This window comes from Euprymna scolopes, chromosome 35 (genome assembly GCF_053919585.1).
Source record: "Euprymna scolopes isolate OS-2025 chromosome 35, ASM5391958v1, whole genome shotgun sequence".
Classification (NCBI taxonomy): domain Eukaryota; kingdom Metazoa; phylum Mollusca; class Cephalopoda; order Sepiida; family Sepiolidae; genus Euprymna; species Euprymna scolopes.
Genome location: NC_136516.1, coordinates 69125644 through 69149298, shown reverse-complemented (window position 1 = coordinate 69149298; position 23655 = coordinate 69125644). Strand labels below are relative to the sequence as shown.

At 33.2% G+C, this 23655-nt stretch overlaps 1 protein-coding gene across 1 annotated transcript in view; it reads right to left on the bottom strand.

The window, feature by feature from the left end:
• The window catches only part of LOC145259906 (protein disulfide-isomerase A5-like), a 119227-nt gene that overhangs the window by 74424 nt on the left and 21148 nt on the right, over positions 1-23655 (bottom strand). Inside the window, exons 2-3 of the mRNA XM_080117836.1 lie at positions 16202-16328; positions 2162-2249 (exon numbers count right to left, since the gene is read on the bottom strand). Coding sequence (XP_079973962.1) covers positions 2162-2249; positions 16202-16328 — 215 coding nt within the window. The remainder of the gene's footprint in view (positions 1-2161; positions 2250-16201; positions 16329-23655) is intronic.

Here is a 23655-nt window from a genome sequence, read left to right as displayed (position 1 = left end):
ACACCCATGATCTTCCAAATAACATCCTTAGATCATTTGTAGCCATTTATGGCAACACATCAAAGGCCAGAAATGACCAAGTTTTCTCTGATTCTCTCTCATCTGATCTTAGTAAAATGGGAAAAAGGTGGCTTGTTACTTTTAATGCATCTAAAACCAAGCTTCTTTCTTTACATCATCAATGCTCTGATCCCCATCAATTGAAATGAATGACTTTCATCTTGGGGAGGTTCCATGTTTTGACAAGCTTCTAAGCTTGACTTTACTCCTGATCTGAAATGGAACATGTACATCAAGTCTGTTGCCAAGGTCGCTAATAAAATGGTGGGATCCCTCTAGATATCACCAGTAGATATCTCACTGATTCAATTCTCTATCTATATAAAAGCCAAGTATGTCTAAGGATGGTGTACTGTTGCCACATCTGGGCAGGATCTGCTAGAATCAGCTTATCCTGCCTGGACAGAGTTCAAAATAGACTTTGTAGCTTAGTGGGGGATGCCCGTTTCTCTTCCCTGCAACTTCTTTCCCACAGAAGAGACATTGCGAGCTTGTCTCTGCTTTATTGTTATTTCCATGGCAAGTGCTTGTCTCCAATCTATGGTCCCTGCCTTGCCAAACTTTCACGAAAAACACTCATCTAGCTAAAATCACTGTCAATAATTTTCCCCACTTTTTATCTGTGCCTAAACCAAAATGTAGATTCCATGAACAAAGCTTCCGTCTTAGAACTGCACGCCTGTGGAACTCTCTTCCATTTGCCTGTTTTCCAGATGACTACAATTTGGTTGTAAGTCCAATGTAAACAAATTCTTGATTAACCATCCCCTTAAGTAATCCAATTTATCAAATTTCCACTACTATTAATTACTATATTATTCCACCGACTACTGTACACTCAGTAATCCTTATCCTCGAGTGGTCTCTGGGTCTTGATAAGTGGTGACCCTTATGCAAAAAAAAAAAAAAAAAACTTTGTTCTTGGCTAAAGTTAACACAGGTAAGAAGAACATTTTTAATAACGAGTGGTCAGCTTATTTTGCTGACCACTCGTTATTAAAAATGTTCTGGAGCAGAAAACTAGATTCAATATTGAGAACGTTTTTGCTTTTAATAAAGGTTGTATTTGATCAACACTGTATGGGAGCCATAAGATAAAATACTGCTTTCTTTTGAAATCTCAAAATCAGTTTTTCATGGTAAACAACTGACAATCCCTTCAATAATTTTATGACTAGCACAAATTCTTGGAAGCAAACTAATGCAGTAATTGCAAAAGATTGACTTACAAGCAAAGGAGTTTTCCAATAAAGGACTTGAGACTAAAAGTTTTTTTATTTCAATATTTGATTTTTTTTTTTCCATACAGTTTTGAAAATTGAAAAAACCTTAAAAAGATATACATTTTATATATGAGGCGCTGTATGTCATAACTCGGTAAGCGCCATAGTGGCAAAATATCAAGTTAGTATATCATTTTATTCCCCATTACCTCCTCTAACTAACATGTAAAATAGTAGTTATAGTTGAATTAAGACCAGGATATGAGTAGAAATCAAGTAATGCACAATATACCCACCAAACTAAACTTTAACATCATTTTTCTGGGGGTTTTTTTTGTTTGTAGCACTTACCGAGTTATGACATTCAGCGCCTCATAAATATATACACAGGATGAACCAACAGTAGGTGGACAGTAAAAAAACATTTATTTAGAGATCACGTATACATACAAGTATATGTAATAAAGCAATTACATTAATAAAAATTAAATCTTATTTACTTACGCTTCAACAAACATTTTCTACTTTTGGTCCAACCTGCGTGTGTGTATATGTTTGTGTGTATATATATATATATATATATATATATATATATATATATATATATATATATATATATCATAATTTAGGAATTTAAAATTTGTGATAGAAATTTTATTGTATGCAATACAAAGAATACAGTATTCTGATTAATTATATATATATATATATATATATATATATATATATATGAGAGAGAGAGAGAGCGCAAGAGAGAGATAGAGAGAAGGAGAGCAAGCCAAAAACGGGGGCTGGAAGGAAGAATAAAAGAAGGGAGAACAAGAGTAAAGAATGAAAGCAAACAGTACAGAAAATGTTCTTTTAGGGGGTGGATTTACCTGCAATCTATCGTTACAATTGTTGATTTCCCTTTCATTTCCTCTGCTACACTCGTAACCACAGATTGTATTGAGGATATAGATTTTTCTGAAACACAAAATGAAAACAACAATTGCAGAAAAAGTATGTTTTCTTTCAAAACAATTTACATTTTACAAATTCGCTAAACCATTGTCTCATTGAAATCAATAAAACATCTTAGTGTTCAAAGAATTAAAAACTAAATGTAATACCAAAATGGGTTTGAGACAACAGTAATTTTTGAAATTGAGTGGGATTAACCAACACTTGTACTGCATCAGATTCTTTGATCTATGACGGTTGAATAAAATAATGCAAACACCATATGAATTTTGTATCAATTTTAAAATACCTATAAAAAAAATTTTTAAGTTACCATGTTTATTTCATTTTTTGCTTTATTTATGATTAGTGTTGCCCTGAATTTATTGATTAAATTTATTTTTTATTTCAGAAAAATGACAAATCTAATAGATTTCCAAAGAGGGCAGATCGTTGGTGCCCATAAAGCCAAGTGCTACTGTAATGGAAGTCACTAAGGTGGTGGTTATACTGAAAGGAACTCTCTTGAAGGTGATGACAGCCTATGAGAAAGATAGAAAAACATCCTCCTCTACACAAAATTCTAGAAGAAAGCTAAACTTATCTGAAACAGATCGTAGAGCTGTTGTAAGGATTGTGAAGAAAGAGTACAACACCACGACACTCAAAATTACAGCTGAGCTTCACAATCATCTGGATAATCCCGTTTCAACAAAAATTGTTCGCTGTGAGTTTCACAAACCTGGATTTTATGAAAAGGCTGCCATCAGAAAATGACTACTTTTAATTATTTTTCACTAATTTTGTCCAACTTCTGTGAGTATGTTTAAATAGCAATGCTACGCCATATTTTTCTTTGCACTGAATAAACTCAAATCAAGCATTATTGAAAAGAGCATAAAAAAGCAAAGAAATAATATCAGTAGTTTTTTAAAATCCATCCGTTAGAACTTGAGTTATGACCATTCAAAGTATCAAAAAATGCATGGTTCACTAGACATTTTGCCATAAGTCGCTCCTATTCAATCAAATGCATATAAGCTTGTGACTGAAAACGATAGTAAATTTACACAATTTACAGACTAGTCATCTTTAGAAAGCTGTATCTTCAAATCTTTCTAGGATATTATCATGATATTTTGAACATATAACACCATGAAGGTATAGATGGCTGTATTTACAACCATTTCACTTGCTAACTTGAATACTAATTAGCATATTTCAGTGTCATTTAACGGCTTTAAGTAGAAATATAAAAACAGCTGAGAAAAATGGTAGGTACGGCTTTATCATCATATGAAGTATTATTCTGATGGACATTATCATTTGTCATTATTACATCATGAAAAATCCAAGATGGCTACCATGACATGATTCAAAGAAATTAACAAAATATGGCTTGTATTATATCAAATGAAAGAAAATTTTGCACAGATTAGAATTATGTTTTCAAGTACATTAAACTAATTAGCATAATTAAGTTTCATTTTAATGGCTTTAAGTTGCTGTGATAATTATCAGGTGGGTTTCCACCACTATTTTGTATAATTTTTTATTTTTAAGTAGTCGTCGAGACAAAAGATTTCAAGAGACATCACGGACATTTTTTTCTTGTTTTGATGTAACGCTCAGCACTACTTGTTTTTCAAACAGAACAAATATTTACAACACCAAACATTTATCGAAGTAGATAGAAAATTATCTTGCCTTTGGTAACATTTATTTGTTATATATTTGTTTTTTGACCACTTTTTCATATCTCTCTAAATTGTAAACAAAAACAATTTTTTTAACAAAATAAAAAATTACAGCACTATTTTTGTAATATTATTTTCAAGTTAAATTCAAATTTTACGGCATCCTTTTGTATTAAATTGTTAGGTGAAAGTACAGAATAGTTACAAAACAGTTTATCCTCATGCTAAGAATGGGTTTCTAAATAAAGTGTTTCACAAGTTTGGGAGACACTTGAAATTGACTCCAGTATTAATATTGTGAGCTGATTTCAACCAATACTCTTATGAATTTATCAGAGAGAAATGATTTAATAATTGAAAAGACATTTTCAGCTATACTGGAGATTTTGTGGAGTAGACCTTTGATATGTCAAATGCAATTGCCCTAGAAAGGAAGCTTCCGGTGAGAGATTCTCTAATCCTAAGAGATATAACTGTTAGCATATCTGTTGTAGATCTAGCAGAACACAAACCATATTGCATGTCCCTGAGGAGACTATTTTTGTTGAGGTGGTTGACTACTTCTCTAACACAGATGCTAGCAACTTATGATGCATAGAAAACTGATTGGTCTGTATTGAGAGGGAGATGACCGATCACCTGAATTTTTAAATACAGGACATACTAACGAGGTTTTCCAGGGTGTTGGGAAGCAATTCTCCTTAAGACAATGCTTAAACAGCTTCGTAAGTATGTGGTTCTGGTTGAAGCTTTTTGAGCACTAAGGAATACCGTTAGGGCCAGTTGCTTTACTGAAATTGAGGTTTTTGATTAGCTTCGCAACATCACGCACAGATATTCGTATGCTGCTGATATAATGGACTGATCCAACACCCCTCAAATGAATGGACTGTTACGTCTATAAAAAGACAAGCAAACTCTCCTCACGTGGGAGACAGAATTTAGTTCTAAGCTGTCAATGAATGCTTAGAAATGTGTGTACCTTTTTACCTAAATAAACCCTTTCTGTACAACCCCAGTAATGACTTGTTATTCATATAATCTACGATATAACAACTGGCGACGAAGAATTCGAACGAAACTCACTAAAAACAAAGCGAAGGAATAAGCACACAAGAAGATTAACGAGCATAAAACAAAAGAAATCCAAAGAAGGAAGAAGGAAAAAGAAAAACTTTGACAGAGCCAACATTTAAAAAGTAAGTGTTTCAGTCGGTTACGTTCCTAAAAAAAAAAAAAAAAAAGAAATTGACATTTTGAAACTAACATTTTTTTTGAAAAGAATATTTAAAAAAAAAAAAAAAAAAAAAGGAGTGTCCATTTCAAGTTTTATTCGGCTGGAAGTGTTTTTTTTTTTTTTCTTCTCTTCGGAAGGACATTGTGCTTTTAATTCATTGAATTTATAGGACATATGAGTTAATCTTTTGTTTAATTGTGTGGTTTTGTGAAAAAAACAAAAAAAAATTTTTTTTAACATGGAGCAATTAGCGGAATTCACTAGAACTATGCAATCGGCATTGTTTGCTCAACAAAAACAAATGGAATTACTTCAGAAGCAGCAGTTGAAGCAAAGCGAAATACTACAGAGTATTTTAACGCAGCAGAAAGACTGTCGTTTCACTCCTGAAGGAATAGCAAATTCTTTATCCGAATTTGTATACGAGCTGACAAATGGGTTAACTTTTCCGGCATATTTTCGGAGACACGAAAATATTTTTGCTAAGAGATGTCAGTCTTGGACAGACGAAGAGAAGATTATCCTTCTTCTTCAAAAACTTGGATCTCAGGAAAATACAAAGTATACAAATTTTATCCTGCCAAAGAAACCTGAAGAGATTTCTTTTAGTGAAACAATAAAAATATTGTCAAACATTTTCAGTGAACGAGATAGTCTATTCTATACACGTTATAAATGTTTAAATATCACGAAGCAGGAGGACGAAGATTTTATTACTTATGCAGGGAAAGTGAATGCTCATTGTGAATCCTTTAAATTAAAAGACCTCAAAGAGGATATGTTTAAAAGTCTAATCTTTGTGCAAGGTTTAACAGCCTCTAAAGATAAGGATATTCGTTCAAGGATATTATCCATTATGAACCAAGACACAGAAATAACGTTACAAAAAGTTACGGAAGAGTGTCAGAAACTGTTAAATTTAAAGCAGGACAATACAAGCATCGAAGGAAAAAATTTTGAAGAAAAAAAAATGGAAAGGGTGATGAAATGTACACACGAAAAATCCTGTAAGACATGTGGGGGAAAAAACCACTTCACTAAAGATTGTTACTTTAAATACAAAATATGTAACAAATGTAATAAAAAAAGGCCATAAATCAACGGTATGCAGGAAAGGAAAATACCGAAAAGCAGAAATAAAGACCATTGGTTCTAAAAATGAGTCTAGGTGTGATAAAAGAAAATATATTAAAATTAAAATTAATGGCTGTAATGTGAACTGTCTTCTAGATACGGGAAGCGACATAAGTATAATTGACGAGGTAACTTAGAAGAAAATTGGGTTTCCAAAGTTACAAAATACAAAAAAAATTGCCAGAAGTGTGTCTGGAAATAAACTAAAATTTAAGGGTGAATTTTTTACCAATGTGTCTCTAAAGGAGAATGCTGTGAAAACCAAGTTATATGTCGTACCGGGGAAAAATTCTAATTTGTTCGGTATAGACTTAATGATTCTTTTTAATTTATGGGGAAAACCCATAAGCTCATTTTGCAATAAAGTAAGTCTGGCGGGTTTAGAAAAGTCTAAACTACCAGGAAAGTTTATTGACGAATTAAAAAAAGACTTTAAAGAGGTATTCTCTGAAGGTTTGGGTTGCTGCACGAAAACGGAGGTGAAATTTGAACTAAAGGACGAAGCTACACCAGTTTTCAAACCCAAAAGAAAGGTTCCATATTCAGCATTAGAAACTATAGAGAAAGAATTAAAGAGACTTCAAGATATTGGAGTAATAGAAAAAGTGGACTACTCTGAATGGGCTTCACCCACGGTTTACGTTAAGAAGAAAAATAATAAAATCAGGGTATGCGCGGACTTTTCGGCAGGTCTAAATGATTGTCTCAAGGAGCATAACTACCCGCTTCCTACCCCAGAGGAAATTTTTTCGAAGTTAAGCGGAGGAAAAATTTTTACAAAAATTGATTTGTCTGAAGCGTATTGGCAAGTAAAAGTCCAGGAAGATTGTGCTAAGTACCTGACATTAAATACCCATAAAGGACTATTTTCACTAAAACGTTTGCCTTTTGGTTTGAAAGTAGCCCCAAATTTGTTCCAGCAAATTATGGATACAATGCTAGCAGGTTTGGATTTTGCTATGGCTTATCTAGATGACATCCTTATAAGAAGTAAAAATGTGGAAGAGCATAAAATCCACATTGGCAAAGTATTCGAGAGAATATCAAACTATGGATTGAAAGTGGCTCTCGAAAAATGTAATTTTGGGATGGACAAAATTGAATATTTGGGACAAGTGATTGATCGAAATGGTAGAAAACCTAATCCTAATAGGACTGAAGCAATCAAAAACATGCCTAGACCAGAAAATATAGTGCAGCTACAGTCATTTTTGGGACTAGCAAATTATTATAATTCTTATATCCCAAAGATGCATGAACTAAGAGCACCTTTAAACGAATTATTGAAAAAGAATAAAAAAATGGCTCTGGACAAAAGAATGTGATGAAGCATTCCTAAAGATTAAAAAATGTCTGTTATCGGATTTAGCACTAGCTCACTACGCTCCGAAAAAAGAATTAATTGTAGCAGCAGATGCGAGCGAATACGGTTTAGGTGCCGTGCTACTACACAGACTCAAAGATGGATCGACTAAACCAATTATTCATGCCTCGAGGGTTTTGCTACCCGCAGAAAAAAGTTATAGTCAGATAGAAAAAGAAGGTCTGGCAATTGTATACGCCATGAGGAAATTTCATAGGTTCATCCATGGAAGATTTTTTATATTGGAAACGGACCACAAACCTTTGTTATCTATTTTTGGTTCCAAAAAAGGAGTTCCTACTCATACGGCTAATAGGTTACAAAGATGGAGCATGATTCTGTTAAACTACAATTTTAAAATGAAACACCTAGCATCCAGCAAAATTGCACACGCAGATGGGTTGTCCAGGTTGATCCCAAATAAAACTGAATTACTTGAAGAAACTGTTATAGCTGCACTAAAAGAAGAAAATGAACTAACAGATATATTAATAAATACTGTTAGGGAACTTCCAGTAACACTTGAGGAAATAAAGAAAGCAGCAAGAACAGATGAATACATTAACAAGATAAAAAAACAAGTGGGACAAAAAGAAAAGAAGAGGAAAGGATTAACCGTTTTTCCATTTTCAAAGTGCGATGAAACTCTAATGTACGCAGATAGAGTGGTAATACCTCAAGTATTACAGAAGAGAATTTTAAAAGAATTCCACATGGGACATCCTGGAATCTCCAGAATGAAAGCACTAATGAGAGCATATACGTACTGGCCTGGAATGGATCAGGACATAGAAAAAATAATAAAATTATGTAAGGGTTGCCAACTAGCAGCAAAAGCGCCGCCCATTAAGACGCAACCTTGGCCTAAAACAGATATACCATGGACGCGGATCCATATAGATTACGCAGGACCTCTAAAAGGATATTATTACCTGGTAATAGTAGATAGCATGTCGAAATGGCCAGAAATTTTTAAATTCAAACATCCTACAGCGGCAAACACAATAAAGGCGTTGGACGAGGTATTTGGGCGTTTTGGCATACCAAAAACAATTGTTAGTGATAATGGCACCATGTTCAAAGGTCAAGAATTTAAGATCTACTGTGAGTCAATGGCCATAGAGCATGTCACAACACCAACTTATAGCCCTCGATCTAACGGACAAGCTGAAAGATTTGTCGATACTTTTAAACGAGCGTTAAAAAAGAACGATAACATCGACACGGAAGAAAAAAGTCTTCAGAAATTTTTAGCAGTATACAGGATAAGGCCTAATCCGAATACAAATGCAAATTTATCCCCAGTGGAAATAATGTTTGCCAGAAAAGTGCGCTCTGTGTTCGACCGGTTAATTCCGAGTAAAAAAGTAAAAAAAAGTGTAAAAGATAATGGACGATACAAGATATACAAGGACGGGGATAAAGTTTTTTTCAACAATTATCGGGCAGGGAAGAGTTTTTGGGAAGAAGGCATAATCTCAAAAAGAATTGGAAGAATGGTCTACATTATAAAAGGTCAGACATTTTCCCACAAAAAACATATAAACCAACTCAGACCCCGATATATTGAAATAGTTAAAAACAATGAAGTACCGATGGAAGTACTGTATGACAGTTTTCACATAGAGCCTCCAAAAAAGGAAGCACCAGTAACTGAAAATACAAGTCACTCTCCAAAATCCAAAAATTCGCAAACGCAAATTTTAAGGAGAAGTGAAAGAAAAGAAAAAGAACTGAATTTTTTGGACAAAGTCAAAAAAGAAAAAAATGGTGAAGCGAAATTCTAGGGAAGAATTTAGCTTGGGAGGAAGGTGATATAATGGACTGATCCAACACCCCTCAAATGAATGGACTGTTACGTCTATAAAAAGACAAGCAAACTCTCCTCACGTGGGAGACAGAATTTAGTACTAAGCTGTCAATGGACGCTTAGAAATGTGTGTACCTTTTTACCTAAATAAACCCTTTCTGTACAACCCCAGTAATGACTTGTTATTCATATAATCTACGATATAACAACTGCATAACATGTTTTCAGACACAAGAGGAAGTTGGCAGCCCTGATTGCATAAGCTACAAAGTTTTTGGTGAAGAGTTTGGCTTTGTCCAATGCTGGCAAGATTACGTCAGGTCCATTGATGGTTAGAATAAAGCACACACTTCTATTCAGTAGTGGAATGTGCCTCATCCAGTGTTAAAAGGTGTTTAATTGTTTAGTATTACTAGTTTAAATTATGAGACAATTTTATGTGTATGTTCATATAGAAACATTCACCAATGAAACAAAGTAACAACACTGAAACAATAATGTATGCAAAAAAGATTTATTCCTTACAAACAAAACCGTGTTTGCTATGAAAATATGTACTATAAAGTCTGCAGATGATATGCACACGTGTGTGTGTATGTTGAGGGAAATTTCTTACACACCGTGAAGTGTGTGTGTGTATGTGTGAAACCCACATATGCTGATTATTGTGTTCAGCAGCAGCCAAACCAAAGGAAAAAATACTGATTGCTCTGTGCATTGCTTTTTTACATCATGGATTGTAGTGTGTTCTATCATGATTAAAGACATTGCATGCACTTTAATAGTTGGACACAATGTTGTGAGAATCTTGTCACTAATTTCTAAAACTTACCAAGATCTACTTTTGCAATCCATCTCCATGGAGTTCTGATATGTACCGTAAAAGAGATATATTCGTTTGAAGCAGCCGAGTGGTTTTAGCTACCTATTTAAATAATAATCTAATAAGTCGTCTTACTGAACAAGTGCTCATGGTTGGAGCTTGTATATCCTTAGCGGGAGACTTTCAGCGTACCTTTCAATGTCTCTCAGGTGGCTCTACCAGTGAGGATGAACCTGGGTGTACTGATATTCATTATATCAGGCTCTTTCATTGTTCACTCTGCCTCAGTCTGTTTTTGGGGGTTTTTTTTAACTTCCTGTTTCCTGTCCCTAACTCCTCCCTTTTCTAGTTTTCTACTCTTCTCATTCTTTTTTTTTCGACATACCTTCACCAGAAACCAAAGCATCCATTCCCTTCTTATCCTGACAAACTCAAAAGAACATGAACATGCCCAAGGTGAGGCAGGGGGAAGCTAGAAATAGACAAGAAGGGAGGGCAAGAAAGAGGACTGAGAGAAAAGAAAGAGAGGGGAAAGAACCAGAGGAGGAAGAACAAAAAACAGATTGAAGAAACTGAGAGAGGGGACAAAAAAAGAGGGAAAAAAGAAAAACTGAGGTAGAGAGAAAAAAAGAAAGAGAACATACTTCAGTTTTGATACTATTATTATGATGGTCACGGAAAGGGGAAAGATGGCTTATTTATTCATGCAGTGGAGGGTGTAAGAGGAAAAGGGATATTTGTACATGCTTTTTCAAATTAACAAAAAATATGAAATTGAAAATAAAAAAATTTAAACCTATGGTGCATTTTATTGTTACGCCATCTGCGATGTTAAATAAAATTGTTATGAATCTTATTGATTATTATTTGGGAAATCCTGCTTTATCAATGCTATAAAAAACATTTTATAAAATTAAATTTTTGCAAAATTTTATTCACCAAATTTTTCAATTTGGAATTTTTTAATAAAAAGTAACTTAATACTTTATATTTTGTCCACCAAATTGAATGGATTATTTTTCAAAATAGATTACTTAACAGAAACTAAACAAAAAAATCCCAAGCCATGAAAATACTGTTAGTATATACAAGATAATAGTAAAATATGACACTGATCCATGAAGTCAAAATATAACAAGTAAAAAAATATAACAAAAAATAAATTTGACATAATGCTAGCCATGACAAAGAGGACAGTGTATATGAGATAAGCTAATAGTTTTTAGGCTACCTGACACAATGATTGATGGAAAAGTCACATGATTATATTAACCAATCAAATTTCAGTGATACACTATCTGTAATACGAGTCCAACATGGCTTATTTCCAAACAAACAGGTGCAGTTAAAATGCAATATTAATGTGACTGTCATATTTAACAGCACTATTAATAGCATCTGGATTTTCTCAGGATGTCTATACAATAATGGAACTGGTTTATTTTTAAATATATTCTTCATGAATAGGCTTTGTGAATCGAAAAAGAAAATTGCTGGTTGACAATCCTTTTAGAAGTAAATAATCATTGTATTTCTGTATATGTATTTATTTGCAAATATTTTATGCGCATCTTATTATACTAAAGCTTAATCAATCAACATTAAGAATGTTTTCCTATACACTTCAATGACACAAAATACATAAAATATTCTTTAGTTCTAGGATTGAGTTGTGTTTGAAATAAAAAAAGTTCTTATTTGTATTATTCAAATGCTTGTTCTCATCTTGAGTGTTATTTTCACAACATTTCAGCCAATGTAATCTCCAACCTTCTTCAAGTGTAACTTGAAAACTTTTGTTAAACTTGGGAATCTGTTTCGAATTTTGAACAAAATCTTTTATTTAATCGACAGGAGTAACATGCTCTCGTTCTGTCAGCTACGACTGGGTAGAAGTACCATAGAATGGAAATATATGTCACAAAGTTTAACAAGATTTTTTAATATCGATCCACAGAATATTGTGATAAATGTTTCAGTGTGAACAGGTATGGTATAATAAATTATGGAGTTTATCTATTTTATTTTTACTTTCATCATATTCTGCTTTGGTTTTGATACCCCCAAATTCGAAGCCATCTCTTTACAACCCTTCCTTTTCATAACCTATCATACTTTCATAAATCAGAGTCTATTTTCTGTAGGCTGTTTTTGAACCCAGTCAACGACGGGTACTTTTGCTAGTCTTTTATAAATATAAAAGCGAAAATGTGTGTATGTATGTATGTGTGTTTGTATGTCTGCTAAAAACTTTCGACAGACAGAACAAAAATTCACAAATTTGGTATCATATTGAAGCTCCATCCTTTGCCCGAAAAATATCGAAAAATTGGCCAAAAACGTTAATATTTTCACCCTGAAATCAACAATTTTCTACAGGGAGGGGGGGGGGGTCAACAAACACCGTCCACTCATGACGAGATCGGTTCTATGCATGCGTCAGATGACGTCATGACCTGATTTACTTAAAAAAATTGAAGAACTGACTAAATTTCATGTACATCGTGTTAGCTCAGTTGGTTAGAGTGTTGGGTCATTATTTAAAGGTTTTGGGTTCGAATCGTGGTGTGAGATGTCTTTATTTCGATTTTTTAAAATTTAAATATTTAACCAGTATTATTTAAGCCATTTTTCACGTAACATTCGTTTTTCTGTTTTTTTTTTTTTTACTTTGCTTATTCTTAGGTTTTCATTAACACCCCCGACCAACCACACACACCCAAAAACACCCGGGTACCCACATTATTTAAGCCATTTTTCACATGTTTTTTTTTTTTTTGGTTTTTAGTTTTAACATTCCTTTTTCTGTTTTCTTTTTTTCAATTTTTACATTTAACATCGTTCGTTCGCCTTACGTTAGTTTTTTTTTGTGTTTTTATTTCGATGTTTTGATTACCCCCCCCATCTTAAGTTTTTACGTTCGTTTTTATGTTTTTTTTTACTTCGTTTATAACAAACCTGGTCATTGACCTCATTTGCTGAATAGCTATTGCTTACGTCGTCGTCGTAACGCTCTATGACTTCCGTGCGGGCACCTGTCAATTTGGTTCTTACTTAAATGAATTCAAACATCTTTCAGTAACTCATTCTGGCTGGCCGAATGGTTCATGTTTTTTTTTCACATTTTATTTTCCAACTTCGCCTCAGGGCTTTGGGTTCGATTTTATTTTAAGGCAATTATTTAAAAATGTTTCAGTACTTTGATAATATTGTGTTACCAAACAGGTATTTGGTAACAAAAATGCTAGGTGATATGTTTTTTTTTGTTTGATGAAAAAAAACATCCTGTTCTATGAAATTAATCTTACACTAAAAAAACATAACGCAGACAGATAGTGAGACTTTTTTTTGTATTGCTTAGCGTTAATAGTAGGGTTACGGAAAAGTATGTGTTTTTGATAACTCTGGGTGAAATTAAATTTTAATTTTATTCTTGTTTAAATCTATTAAAGTCTGCATCACACACACACATTTACATTAATATTGTTGCATATTTTAAATAGTACATTAAAAAAATATGAGGGGCGTGCAATAAGTAATGCCCCTGACCCACTTCCAGTTGTCTGATCTACCTGAAATTTTGCATGTGTAATGATTTATATCTCTACAGGTTATGTGGCAAATTACAGCTCTTAACTAATTGTGGTTTCTGTTTTACAGATGTTTGAACAGAGTCAGGTGTGAAATGGAGACTGTTGAATGTCAAGTAGTGATCCAGTTTTTGTATTTGAAAGGACGCACACCACAGGAGACTTTTGATGAAATGAAAGAATCTTATGGAGATAATGCCCCATCATATGACTTTGTAAATCGCTGGCATTGTGAATTCAAACATGGCTGGAAGTCTGTGGAAACAGCTCCCAGACCTGGTCGCCCCCACCCCCTTCTGCCATTGATGAGGCATCTGTCTGTCAAGTTGAGGCTGCCATTTTGGAAGATCGGCGCATTACTGTTCACCAAATAGCCCAAGATGTCAAGATTAGTACAGGGTCTGTGGAAACTGTTATTCATGACGATTTGCATATGCATAAAGTGTCTGCCAGATGGATTCCCAGGGTGCTCACACCATTCCAGAAGCAAGAACACATAGAGTGCTCGAGGATAAATTTGGAGATGTGCCAAAAAGATGAGTCCAAAAGACTAATTACACAGGATGAAACCTGGGTCTATCACTATGATCCAGAGACCAAAGCCCAGTTAATGCAGTGTAAGCACTTGGACTCACCACCTCCAAAGAAGGCAAGGATGAAGCCCTCCGCTGGCAAGGTCATGCTCACAGGGACCAGGACGGAGTAGTGATGACAGATTTCTTGGCAAAGGGTACTACAATTACAGGAGCCTATTATGCTTCACTTTTGAGGAAATTAAGGGAAGCTATCAAAATCAAGAAGTGGGACAAGATCAGCAAAGGTACCCTCCTCCTGCAGAACAATGCTCTGGTCCACAACTCGCATGTCGCCAGATCAGAAGCATGGGCGTGTGGTTATGAAATCCTGACCTTGCACCCTCTGACTTTTACCTCTTCCCAGCCATTAAGTTGTTTTTGAAAGAAAAGCGTTTCCCAGATGATGCAGCCTTGATTTCTGAAGTCACGTCATGGTTGAAGGACCAACCTGGGGTGTTCTACAAAAACAGTCTCCAGAGCTGCATCAAACGATGGGAGAAATGCATAACGTGGTTCCTATGTAGAGAAAGACTAATAACTGTGCCAAGTTTTGTTGCTCTACTGCTATGGGAAGTGGGCCAGGGGCATTACTTATTGCATGCCCCTCGTATATGCCCTTTCCTAACCCTAAGTCCAGTTTGCAATACGAATAATTGTATGTTAGAAAAGTAAATAAAATGATGAATATATTTCAAACAATTCAATTTTCTTATTTTTTAAGAAATGTATTAATTCCAGATGGACATACAACAATGACAAAACAAACCACATCGAGTACCACTAATCGGCAAGACTACACCTGTGATACTTTTGCTTTTGCTGTTATAATAATTGTATTGTTTTCTATTTAATCCACACATATTAAGATATGGCTGAATTAAATAGACAACAGCAATAGTTATAATCTGCTACCATGAATATATAAATCAAGTAGTAATATTGTAATACATTCACAAAAGAGAGTGATCAGAGATCGCAGCCTTGTGCCAGAATGGTGCAAGTTTAAAATGAAAAATTTATTATATGAATTTGTTTTTGAACTAATGAATCACCATTTATCAAGGCCGAAAGACCACTAAAGGACAAGGGTTAATAAGTTTATCAGATGGACGATAAGACAAACATTTTGATGATTAAAGATAATAGTTAAAACCGGACAGACTTAGATTATTTAAGAGGTCAACTCAACAAGAATTTGTTAACATTAGACTTGAAAACAACAACAACAAAAAAGCCAATGAAATATTACATAAAAAAAAGTAACATTCAAAAGAAACAGGAGGAATAAAAGAACATTGTCAAATGATGCTGGACTGAAGATGTAAATTAAAGATTGTCTCTTACAATGTGATTTTATTATTTGTATTGCACTATGTAGCACAATATTACTTTTTGAGTATTTATTAGTATTTATTAATTTATTTCATTTGTGTCAATTCTATATTTAAAATACAATGGACACTATTTTCATAGAAATGTTAATGAACTCATATTTGCGGCATGTTATTTTTTTTTGGTTTAAAAAAAAATCTTATTGCATGATCCAGAAAAATTATCAGCTTTATCAAAACATTTGATTAAATATATTTTTTATTCCATGGAATTTCCATGAGTCCTGCTAGTTCTTTTCTCTCCATGCAACACATATCCTCAACTCTTACAGGCCACATTCCACTTCCAACACACCGTGCACACATATGTATTCATATAGAGAAGGTCGAAGGAAGGGTTATACAAAAATAGTTACCTGTTTTTGTGAATATCACAAGTAAATTTGTTTTTGTCCGCAACAATTTCTTAAATTCTTTGAAGTCTTCAATTTTTGCTAATGCCTGTTTTCCTTTCTTTTGTGCACTAAAGACAGGTGAGCATAGCTAAAAAGAAAAAAAAAATGAACAGAAATAAATTTAGATAAATTTAAACTTTCTGTGAAAAACAAGGAGTAAGAATTAGAAAGGTTTGGATGATCTTTGTCAAAATTTTTAGAAACTTGTGTAAGAATAGTATTAGTACAGTATATTTACACGTTAAAAATTAGGTAGAGTGGAATTTTCCATTTAAGATTATAAGCTACATGTTTTGGCTGTGATGTTAAATGAATATGGCAAATTGGTAGAGAAAATCTGGTGTTTTTCATCTGAACTACTAAAGAAGGCTGTTGAGATTTCTGATAGTTGCTACATGGGGTATAACGTAAAGGGTTGTTTTATTTGTATATTCTGAAGAACGAATAAAACCATGAACAAATTTTTCATGCATAAATGCATTTGTTGAGGGTTTTTTTCCTTTTTTGTTGTTTTAATTTTAATAATATATGCAGAAATGATTGTCGGAAGGAAGAGGAAAGCAATGGAGAAAAGATAGATTTGACTGCCACATCACCATTGAAAAAAGACTAGTGAATCCTGTCAAATAAATGGGTGCAGCATAGAATCAAGAATATCTTTTCTGTTGATCATCTAATTTGGTGCCACATTTTTATTAGACTATTCCGCAAGTTTTGTTTAGATATTAATTCTCTCAAATTTATTAGCAAGTAGGAACATCTATATAAAAAAAATAAATAAAGGCTTCCATTTTACAGGTTACTGCACCAAGGTGTAGGAGATACACCACTCCTTTCCCAGGATTAATCTTGATGCTTAACTTATAATGTAATGTGGATTTTAAGCACTGAACTGGATGACGGATGCATTTTACTACTTCATGAGAAATTCCTCCAACATTATAAGCAGCTTTTTCAGGTATTCATTAATCTAGAAAAGGTGTCAAGAAAAGCTTTCCTTGGAGCCCTCAGATGCAAACTAGTTCTGAGTAACTAGTGAATGCAGTTTCCAGATTCTAGCACAAATCAACCACAGCCATGAGTGTTTTGGGTTTTTTTATAGATAGGAGTAACCACTTATCAAGGCCTGAAGTCCACTCAAGGTTAAGGGTTAATGATGTAGTCTCTGAACCCCTAGAAATAATGGAAGAAGTATGCCAGGAATCAGTATTTAACTCATTCTTGTTTATAATTGTCTCTGATGAGCTAACAAAAACGATTTTTGCAAGTGGAGAAATCAAGTACCATTCTTTTTAGTCTTTTATATGACTCTGAAGGATTGAACCCTAATATTCCGACCCATTAGCAAACTATGCCAAATAGTCTGATGAAAGGCAAAGGAATATTTAATGGAACTATTTATATATCACTAGTAGGACCCATGTCTTCGCATCGCTTTTGAAAAATGAGAAATCCAAGTAACTCCTACTTCAACCCCAGGGCACCATATTAAGCTACATTTTCAAAAAACAAGAGTGACGTTACAACACCAGATTGTGAATATCGATAGAGGCAAGAAAATATACACCACTCAATATTTGATTAATATTCAGATAACATGGTTCATTATTTTACGGAGAAAATGTTTGTTCTTATTTATTTTTACAAAGTAGTCACCACTTATCAAGGCCCACAGGCCACTCGAGGATAAGAGTTAATGAGTGTACAGTGGTCACTAAGACAACAGCATAGTAATCGTTACTGATGGAATTTGGGTAGAACTTGATTATTTAAGGGAACGGCTCAACAAAATCTTGTTTATATTGAACTTAAAGACTACCATGTTGTAGTTAACTAGAAAGCAGGTCAGTGGAACATAGTTCCACAGGTGGTCGGTTCAAGAAAAGAAGTTTTGTTCATGGAATTTGCATTTAAATTTAAGCACAGACAGAAAGTGGGGGAAATTGTTTATAGTGGTTGTAGCTAGACGGGCGTTTTTGTGAATGTTTGGAAGAAGAGGACCATAGATTGAATCTCAGTTATTGCCATGAACATAACAATTTTTCTTTTGTTTTGTTTCTCCAGGGTTTTGTTTAGAAAGAGCCTAAATGAAGCATAATGCAATGATTGACTTTCAATCAATAGTCTTGAAGAGTTAAGAACTATTTTATGAATTGTGTATGTTTAGTAAAACAATTACCAGCTTTGAATCTAAGTGATAGTAAGAAAGTCATGTTATTTTAATAATTGAATAATAGTAATTAAGAAAGTTGTAAGTTACGTAATGGTGAGAATTATTCCCACACACACAATAGTGAAAGAAATTTATTAATAAACTAGCTGTAACTATAAGCGCCACCCAGGATGCAGTAAAGTTATTTTAGGTTTTACTTTTAATTTTTTAAACTTATATTGAAATAAAATTTTAGTAAAGGGAGTCAGCTTTTCATATTCTTCAATAAAAATGAGGTATTCCCCTTGATAATTTTGATTTGATTTTATAATTTATTAGCAAAGGTGCCCAGCGTTGCCTAGGTGTTTGGAGGTATGTGTTGAGCAAAAAAAAGTGGTAGTAGGCAGGCAGGCTCGAACCTGTACCGCTAAGAAGGAAAAAGAATGTGAAAAAAAAAGTGGGTAATTAACTTTTGCCCAGGTGGAGGATATTGGCACAAAGACAAAATAAAAAATTTAAAAAAAAAAAAAAAAGATAGAGAGGTGGGATCAAACTCGAAAACGTAGGATAATTAGTCTTCCTCACTAACCATTACACCACAGAGGACAGTGAACTTATTGAGTTGGAAATTAAGTTAAGAATCATAGAAGTCAGCACAGAATTGAAAATGGCTTTTAAACCTGGCCTGGGGCCAGTTAAGCTTTCTATCGTGGTATTTGTTTGGTAGTTTATGTGGGGAAAACCAGCTCCACACAAAAAGTTTAAACTCTAACAGTGTCCAAATGAATAGCAATTGTCTGATATGAAGGGTTTTCCCCACATTGATCAAAGCTAATTGCTTTTTTGGAGGTCCCGGTCGAGAGGGACAATGAATGGCATTCGCTTCGATTAGTTTTGCGAAAAGGACCAACAAACATGCGAAAGGACAGACTAGAGGGAATTTTATAAAAGTCGATCAATGTAGAGATGACATCCATTCGCAAATCGTACATATTATAATCTAGGGAGTATATAAAAAATTCTGCAAAATAGTAACCCTCTCAAGAACCCCCCCCACACACACACACACCCCGAAAAAAGCCCTTCTTGGACATACAAAAACGTGCATGCCACTTTATATATATATATATATATATATATATATATAGATTAATATCCTTTTTAAAATAATAAATGTCTGTTAGGAGGAATACTATTACGAAAAATAATTACTCTTATCTTTTGTAAAAAATAATTACTATTATTATATGCATGGTTTCATGCAATACTAATTTGTTTTAAATAGTGCCAAACTGCTTTTTTGAACATTCTTAGAAATATTCAATTAATTGCTACGATATGGGTTTGAAATCAATCTACCAATTGGGGTGAGATGACTCTATGAGTTCTGTTCTTAATGTAGGAAAAATCCAATTCCCAAAAAGGGTACATTCTGAATTAGGACAAAAATAAAGATTGTCCCAGCCTAGAAATATTTTTCTTTCATTGAAAAAAAAAAAGAATATAATATGAAAACAGATAATACGCTTTCCTCCTAACCAAAAGACCAAAAAGAAATAATGGTTAAAAAGAAAAAAAATGTTACAAATTGTTCCCACACAAACCTAGGCAAGTTTGATAGAAAATTTCACTTCAATGTTTTTTTTTTATTTATTTAGAAATCATGTTGTTTTGGGGGTTTGTAAGTTCTGGAGTGTTAAGCACTTTGAACTTTTATAAAAACAAAAAGCAAGAAAAAAAGAAAAGATATCATTCATTAATTTTAGAGATATTTCGATCATTTTTTTTTTAAATGAAGAATTGAACTACCTAATAGTGTTCGGGCGATTAATTGGAATTGAGAAAATCAGAAGTTTTGTGGATATCTGTATTGGAAAAATTTGTGCCTATATTTCAAACTGCACTACTTATTCGTGTTGGGATTAAGTAAAAATCGAGAAAATTGAAACTTTTGTGGATATTGGTATCTGAAAATTTGTGGCTTTACTTCGATGCCAAAAGTGATTCTTTTGTCTTCTTTTATGTTGTTTTGTTTAAAACAAAATCTTCCACTGTTGGTAGTACTGTTAAAAGAGTAAATATGTGTTCATTTTAAACAACCAGTAAAACTAAGATCTATAGATCATCTTCGACAAGTGTATTTTTACATTCGAGAAAATATCTGCACATTTAACACGTGTTTTTATGGTAATCAAGAAAAATAAAAATTCTATAGTTAAATATTTAGAGATTTATAAAGAATCGGAATCGGTAATTGTATCAGAATCGGGAAAAATATTGGAATCGTCCCATCACTACTATTTCTGCATATTAAAACAAATTTGAAAATGTTAGAAAACCAAATAATGTTATTAAATTTTCTTAAATGAATGAACTTTTTTTTTCTGAAACTTTTGGTGTAAGACACCTTGTCAAAGAAAACTTGTTTTTTTATTATTTTGTTTTTTCTCTTCATTTTGTTGGTGGTATTAACCCTCATGAAGAGAAAAAAGGATATGACTAATGTTATTGATAGTTGTTGCAAGTCTAAAATCAAAGTGTGTTTGCATGGTTCATACAAATTTTGAATAGGAGTTTGATCATATCTTTGAAAACATTATTTCATAAAGTTCATTTTTAAATTTTAGAAAACTAGTCTTATAAAATATTTTATGAAATTATTAAAATCATTTTTTTTTTTTGTCTAAGACTTTTTTTTTTTTCAAAGATTTTTCTCTCCACGAAGGGTTTAAATCCTTGGGGTTAGTAACACAAATACAATGAAGAAAAAAAAATACGAAAAAGTAAATCTTTTTTGGAAATGGTGTCTTACACTGTAAATCTCAGAAAAAAAAATTATTTTAATTATTTAGTAAAATATTTTATAGCATTGTTTGGGTTTCGAAATAATGTTTTCAAAGATGTTACCAAACTTGTATTAAAAAAAAAAAAAATGTTTTGCTCCAGAAAGAACAGTTTTTTATGATTTGTCTTATAAAAGTTGGGCTTATATCTTGTACTAACTCACTAACCGTGAAGTCAAAACGTTCTGTTTTAATTCAATTGTATTTAATAGTTATACTCTATCTTTTTTATATAAGGCTATGGTATATGCGATATTGTAAGGTTAACTAATTTAGATATTGCTTTAAAAAAGGGTAGTTTATTAATTAGCCATTTTTTTTTTTTTTTTTTAATTTCATTACTTTGATTTTAACATAAAAAATAGTTCTGTTAATGAATTTTCATTTTGTAGAGAAATATTCAGCAATTGTGTTCAATTTTTTTTTTTAGGATGACCAACAAAATTTTCCAAAAATGACATTCTATTTCTATTAGTCACTCCAACACCAAAAAGATACACCACAAGAATTATTTCACCATCAGGTTCAAATGAACTAGAAGAGGACTGTTTTCTCATTCCAGATTCATGAACCTTGGAATAGACTTCCACAAGAGGTAATAAACGCGCCAACAATGCACAATTCAAAATTGGACACGTGCTCGCCTACTTTCTCGACCTGGCAAAGCATGCTAGTTTTATATTTGATCAAATAAACTGAATTGAATATTTCTAAAATCTAAGTTAAGCTTCTTTGAACAAATATGTGCACACAATTGATTTTTCTCTTTTCCTTTCTTTATGGTCAAAGATAAATAAATTTGTTAAATCGAAATTTCTAAAATGTTAATATGGTAAAATGTCTATGCAAAAGTTTTTGTTTCATATTTACAAAGTAATGAATTAAATGTTTATTATTTAAAAATTAATGTCATTAGCGCTCTAAGTAGTGAAATTTGTGAAGCCATAGCGGGCATCAAAAACAAAAAAGAAACAAAAAAAATATATAGTCAAATATTACTCTGGCCGTTTTGTCTACGTGGATATAAATAAACAAAAGGGTAAAAGGTCATATGAGAGGGGAGGGGGGCTCCAGTTACATGACATGCTGACATTTTTATATAAATAAAATAGATATGTTCGAAATATGAGCTCCCATCAACCAAGTTAAATTTAAGATTTATCTATTTACTAGCAACATCTATCTGGTGTTGTCCGGGTGTCTTTCCTTATTATTTTCATTTTTGTTTCAATGTGTTTTAATTAATCTGATTTTTTTTTTTAAAGGATTTTGCAAGTTAAATTCAATCACTGCACTATCATTGAGAAACAAGGCTTCCAGTCTATTAAATTAAGTATAACAAACGATTAGTTGAATCATGAAGGCAAAATTACTTACTTCTGCCAATTTTTTTTTCTTAAAAAAACTCAATGGACTAATAGCATCACTGCTCCACTTTACAGTGGATAAAGGACACACATTGCAGCATAGAAGTTATAAACGATTAAGTATCCTTGAGCATGGCTTGAAGATCTATGAAAGAGTACTTGTGAATTGGATGTCTTCCCCTGATCGGAAAGGCCAAACAACATTGTGGATTTTGAGCACTGAATGATGCATTTTTGCTGCCATCACAACTTCGTGAGAAATTCCTCCAACATAAAAGGCAATTTTTTAAGGTCTTCATTGATCTAGAAAAGGTGCCAAGAAAAGCTTTCCTTGAGGCCCTCAGGTGCAAATGAGTTCTGAGTAACTAGTGAATGCAGTTTCCAGATTCTAATGCAAATCAACCACGACCGCGAGTTTTTTTTTTATACATGAGTCACCACTTATCAAGGCCCAAAGTTCACTCAATAGTTTCTGAACCCCTAGAAATAACGGTAGAAGTGCACCAGAGATCAGTACTTGTTTATATCTCTGACGAGCTGACAAAAATTTGAAGTGGTGTTCCATGATGGTTTTGTACACAGATGATATTGTTATCAGTGCACGCAGTACAATAGAAACGAGTACAGCATTTAACAAGTAAAAATCAATGCTTGAAAAGGGTGACTTTAGGGTTAATATGACAAAGATGGAGCACATGCTATCTGACACTAAAGATATATCTGTTCCACACATGCAGTATCAGTCTGGAATTGGCTCTCACTCCATAAAATGCAGAACATGCATTAAGTGGCATGACAAAATGTTTGCCAACTTGCTGGTACCGTATATAGCAGATGCAGCTAATTTCATTTACACCACCTGTTGAAACTCAACTCCCAAAGAAACAAATTGTCGCAAGTGCCGAAAGAGTCAATGAGTTCACCGACTTAGGAACTGACACAACTATATTGTCACATGGAGTTTTCAGACAGTTGCCAACAAGTTTACATAATTCATAATTCATAGATACCATTGTATGCAAGAGTGACAGCATACAACATACATATCCAACC